Here is a 6,037-nt window from a genome sequence, read left to right as displayed (position 1 = left end):
AACACTAGTCAGACTATTAAGGCATTTCTGATGTTTTTATTTCTTATGTTGCCTGATTCATACTTCTGAATGGCCTATGCTTGTGATACAGCTGCACTTTGGTGGTAATAAACACTCTACAGTTATGTCTTTTACTACCAAAAATATCATTCTTATGATATACAGTAGTAGTTACTTATAGTATCTTTCATTTAGATTACAACGTTTTGTAGAAAGCAAGAACACCACACAATGTATACAGACAATAAATATCAAGGAACACATTTTTCCTCTTTAGGTCACCTGGGAGCCTTCCAAAACACCAGGGTTATGACTAGAGTTATGAGAAGGAAAGATTAGTGAATCACTTAGTCAAAATAAGTATCAGGCATACTGCTTAATGCACTGTGAAGATTATATAGAGCTTTCAAGTTTTTTTGTGATGATAATATTGCATCATTGAAAATCTACTAGATTTCAAGCTGCCAAACTAGCTTGAGGTTTACTTAAATCAGTTTTTTGTCCCGTCTTAAATAAATAAACACATCAGAGACACCTAGGAAGAGAGCGACTTTCACATTTATAACATAGATCACTCCAGATGAGCTCCCAAAGGACTTCTGCCCAAATAAAAATATAATCCCATGCTCTAGTTATAGCTAAACATTAAGAGGGTTTTTTTGAGATCACTCATGAAAGAGCTGAAGCAACCAGACAGTTTTGGTAGTGTGGAAGGGCTCTAAACCAGGAGGTGAACAAATAAAAGGAGATTTAAACAAGCTGGCTAACAGTACTTTCTGCTCACAGAAAGAAGGCTCTCTAACAGAAATGCATGAATGCATGTCCTGAAAACAAAACTCTTGGTGGTGTGAGCTGAGAAATATTCTGCAGTTCTAAATCCAAGTCAGTAGGAGACGATAGATAAAAGAGGTCATGAACATCCACAGCAGAGAGGCCAGTTCTGAGGGGTTAGGGTACAGACAAGTTACTGGTAAGAAATTGAACTGGTTCCTGACTCTGAAATAGAAATAGTGTGGTAGGTCTGGAGGAGTCTGTCTTATACCTGGTTTTTGTGATACAGTCAGTATCTCTATATTAATAGAATCAGTAAAGGCTTCCTGACTAAATATATAAAAAGGAGACCTGAAACAAGAGGCTTTAAATAATATTTGTATTTACACTTGTCAAGATGGAAGGCATCTTTGAAGCTTACAATTAGAGAAAAAAGAACCCAACCCAAAACATGAAAATCCCCACAATGTTCTACTAATGTTTTATTTCTACAACCCATGAAAGTAGATTTTTATTTCCCATAATAAGGAAAACTGGTTATCAAAGCCACCTGCTACATTTCTGGTCTCTACTTCCTGTGCAAGGTAGCTTAAAATATGATGTCTATTTTCAAGTAATTTTTGCTCTAACATAGGTAGTTATATGATTATCTGTATTTCTCTACCTGTCCATGAAAGAGAAGCTGGAACTAGTAGGAGCCAGTAGATCCCTGTTTTGGGAAATACAAAAGCTCAAATCCACTCTGTTTTATGAAAACATGTTGGATCCAAAAAGAGAAGGCTACAACATGATCTTTACATGCGCCTAAGGGAGCTGAAAGCACAGTTGCCAGTGCTTTTCCTTGTGATGTTTTACCAGCAAAGCCTAATATGACAGAATACTTTCTCTGGACAACCCACCCTCTAAATCCTCACAGAGCTCGCACAGGCTTTATATGAGTGCTTTCTGTTCTCTTGGAAACTTTGCCATTTTCTTCTAAAAATTACCTCACAGACAAGTGTTTTGCAAATTTGCTACATTTTTATTCTTCAGTGAACCAGAGTCAAATGTATAAAGGAAAATGAGACAATTATCTGTAAAGTATGAAATACATCTATTCTGCTTTTAGATAGGATTCAATTTTTAAAATGTATGTCCACTTGTATCAGATTATTTTAGGACATCTTTTTATTAGAAGACCTATAATGGGAAAGATGTGGCCAATCTATTTTCTGCTTTACTTTTCCCTCCCTCAAACCACCAATGAAAAATATCAAGTGAAATATATTCTTAATTTAAATACTACTTTAAATATAAAATCTGTCAGAGATATCAGAGCCAAGACATCTGTTTTGTTTTCTAAGCAAACCACAAAAGCGTTTTCACGCTTTTGGCTTTTAAAAATATCCTCATGAGGTGACTCTGTAATTGCAGTTAAAAATGAGACACTTTCAATTGTTGAGACTTCATTATTCTTCAATAATGCTGCTTCCTGCTGGATTTTGAGTTTCCTGCTTCTTTTTTTTTTTTCAATCTTGACTAACTGCACAACAAAACTATGGCAGCATCCCGACATGATATATCATGAATCAGTGAAATCAAACTTGAGTATCTGGCACTAAGAACAAGACTCCAGGGGCCTCTCATATCACAGACCAAAAAGCATTATTATATCCATCCCCCTGTTAATCTCTTAACAACTGGGTGAAGATCTCTTTTGTTTGTCCAAAGAATTGTTTGTCTATCTTGGGCATTTCTATGGAATTTAGTACAGTATCATAAAATGTTTTTTTCAGTAACTTCTAGATAACAACATTATGGCAGTCTAATCAAATTTGTAACTCCACATGAAGTCTATAAAGCTCCTCTTATTTACTACCAATACCAAGAAAGATGATTGCAAGTAAAACATCATTAAGACGTTTTTATATTCAAGTAAAGCATTCAATTTCAATTACAACAGGTAAGTTTTATAATTTTATTTTATTAAATAAGGAGGTGTAAGAATAGCAGTTCAAAAAGGATAATAAAAAACCTGATCAAAGACAAAACACTGACTTATTCAATATTTATGGTCAAAACATAAGAGACCAGCTAGTATGAGAAAGAAATACAGCATATAACAATCTAGAGAAACAACACAGATTAACAGTTTCCTGAATAGTGTTATGTTAACTTTTACAATATACCACGAAGATACAACAAAGTTCTATACAAGTAGAATTAATTTTATATACCTTAAAAAAATAAACAGGGGAATTTATAAACCACTGCTTTAAAAATGCATAAGCAATGAACTAAAGTTTTCTCACGATAAGAAACAACTGAGATGTTTAAATGATTCTTAACTTCAAGAGTTACTATCATGCAGTTTCAGATTACTGATTTTTTAAAAATAAAGCAGCGCCACATTGAATCCACTGGTCTTGGTTTCCTCCACAAGGTACATCAATATTTGTCACCACACGGTCTCTCTCCACGCTAGTGTAGACTGGTAAAGATATGCATTCCTCTGGAGAATATGGACCATATGCATCCTGTCAACAAACAAGCACTCAGTTATCACTTAGAAAATAAAACATGAGAAAGGAATAATCCTCAATGATATGGTATCTAGAGCTGGATCCTAAGATACAGTTCAGACACTGCAGTCTTGGACAGGCAGCTCTTGGTCCAGGTTACAAAGGAGAAGGATTACTAACAAAGCAGATGCTTCAGAAAATTTGCTACACTATATCTAAGGCTCTACTTTTCCTCTCAGTTTGTTTAAGTGGAAACACAAGAAAGGATGTAATTAGGGATGATTCTATGAACCACACGTCAAAAGCTTCATTGAGCTAAAAAAGACAAAAATTGTATGTCAAAAATCTTCTGCAAACCAGGGGCAAAGGAAGTGTTTAGTTCCCAGAGGGGAGAAAGCCCCTCAGGAGCACCAGCACTGTACTGCAGGGAGCTGCTGCTCGGGCAGGCTGAGTCCCAAGGCAGGCTGTGCTCTCAGCAAGCCCTGCTGCCTCCCCGTCCCCATCCCTGCAGCACAACCCTCTCCTCCTCCTGTAATGCAGCTCCAGCTGTGATCTGTGTTGGAACTGCACCAAAAAAAAATCTTACCCCACACTTTCCAAGCTACTTTAGGGATTTAAATAATTTCCAGTATCAGTGAAACCAAATATAAAAATTGCTCTCTGATATAGAGAGAGATACTATACTTTACATTACAGCCTCACAGGGCCCTTATTTAATGAAGGATATTAAGAGGAACTGATAAGTAGTAACCATAATTTAGTTAGACCAGGACTTAAACAGACAAAAAGCTTAATTTCCCTCGTACTTTTTATATACTTCTAGCACTTCAAGACATGGAAGCATATGTAAAAAGTTATATTACTAGCAAAAAAAAAAAAAGCAAGTTTGATGATTTTTTGATGTTTGGGTTTTTTTTAAATGCCTTTCACACTGATACTGATCACAGTCACCATTGGGGTTCTTTGGCACTTCTAGAAAACAGGCCATTTCCATTGTGTCTAAATAGGAAATTATCAGGATACTTTAAGCATTCAGATTTGAACTGAGCGCTTTGAATTTCTGGCTGAATTAATTTATAATATGTATTCTTCTATACATGTATGTTCCTACACCCCAGCATTAGAAGTACTACTACTACAAAGATTACAATTATATTGTAAACACTGCTTAGGGAAGGAGCCTGGCTGGAGCCACGGCTGTATCCTGATGAGCAAACAATGCTCTGGTCTGAGATCAGTAACAGCTCCTCTCCGCTTTCTGTACTACAAATTGTGTGTGCCTTGGATGTGGTTTCCTCCTAGGGCTTTGCACAGGGCATTGTCCCTGTGCATGGCCGTAGAACTGAGCTCAGAGACCCAGTCTAGACTTCCTACTGCATGTAATTTGGGTTTCAACCCATGACGTATTTACTTAGTGTAAATAATTCAGGGTTTGATTCAATTGATATACATTAGGCCTGTTTTCTGCCACACTCAGAATCTCCCTTTCTGTCAACAGGAAAATATCAAAGATTTTCAAGAATCAAATGACAAAGCAGCACACTTGTCAGAAAGGAATTTGAAACAAAAATGAGGGACTCGTTAATGCAAATCACATCAAATGTGAGTGAAGCTCCAGTATTAGAAAATAACTAAAAACAGGAAAAAGGAAACATGCAAACAATAACTGTTTCAAGCACTTTGTCTTGCATGTCAAGTGTAAACCATTCCTGAAGAATTTTGTTATTCCTTTTGAAAATCAGCTTCCTATGTCTTTTGAACAGCAGTGTTTAAATCCTTACAGACAATATAAATCCTTACATACAATATAAGAGATGTATAGAATAACCTAATAATTAGAGGTTTGCCGAAAGAACTCAGCTGTTCTCAGAAGGATTATACTTACCATGTTCGCCCCTTGGTTAACACTGCTGAAGAAGACAAAATGCTGCCTAGTCTGAGAGTGAAATGCTAATCAGACAATTTGCGTTTTGCCAAAGCTGGGAGGCCAAAAGTTTGCCAGTTTGCCTTCCAAGACCTCTTTTTACACCTTTTTTGACCAAAATAGCTGTTTTCACGCCTTTCACACTCCCACTGATGTTTTGAGGAAACACATATTTAAGGGTTAAAACCATTCTGTGAAAGTCTTTTTGAACCACAAATGCTTACCCCCTTGGCTCATGCACAGTCCAAAAATTCTTTTTGCCTAGACTGCCTCACACATCGCTTCATCCCCCTTAGCAACACCCTTCGCAGTTTAGGATCTATTAGTGATTAAAACTGGAAAGGACCTTCACAGTTTAATGAGAATAATCATCATGTTAGTAGCTCAAAATACTCCATTTTGAGCATTGCAGCATTTTGAGGGGGTTCTCTCAGTGAAATCCTTTAAGCTACTTTTTTTTTTTTTTTTTTTTTTTTCCAGAGAGTTCACTTTATTTTAGTGTGGTTGAAAATTACCTCAAACCATTGCATTATATATATACAGAATTTTGCTCACTAGATTTCATAAGAGATATTTATGGGGAAAAAAAAACATTCAAAACCTAAGAATCCTAAGATAATGTTGTACTTCATGCACTCTTCTCCTAAGAAAAGGATAATGAGATAAGTGGAAGTGCGTAATGTTCCAATTCTGCCTTGCTTTCTGAGCATAGTGTTTGATCGTGGTCATTTTTTTACCATGAAGCCCACGGCAAAACAAGTTAAGGGCAGAGCAGTTCAGAAATTCTCTCCTTAGAGATACTTTATATTTAAAATCTGGGCAACTGACAAGTTTTGGTCTG

General features: G+C 36.3%; 1 protein-coding gene across 3 annotated transcripts in view; it reads right to left on the bottom strand.

The window, feature by feature from the left end:
• Positions 1-1,383: 1,383 nt before the first annotated feature.
• DYNC2H1 (dynein cytoplasmic 2 heavy chain 1) overlaps positions 1,384-6,037 on the bottom strand; it is a 180,513-nt gene continuing 175,859 nt past the window's right edge. For all 3 annotated transcript variants that reach the window (XM_026843929.1, XM_026843951.1, XM_026843940.1), the window contains one exon: positions 1,384-3,287. In XM_026843929.1, coding sequence (XP_026699730.1) covers positions 3,129-3,287 — 159 coding nt within the window. In that variant the 3' untranslated portion in view covers positions 1,384-3,128. The remainder of the gene's footprint in view (positions 3,288-6,037) is intronic.

The sequence above is a fragment of the Athene cunicularia genome (assembly GCF_003259725.1).
Source record: "Athene cunicularia isolate RWA chromosome 1 unlocalized genomic scaffold, athCun1 chr1_part1, whole genome shotgun sequence".
NCBI classification, from domain to species: Eukaryota; Metazoa; Chordata; class Aves; order Strigiformes; family Strigidae; genus Athene; species Athene cunicularia.
Note: the sequence above shows the minus strand (reverse complement) of the source record. Positions and strands in the feature narration are given on the sequence as shown.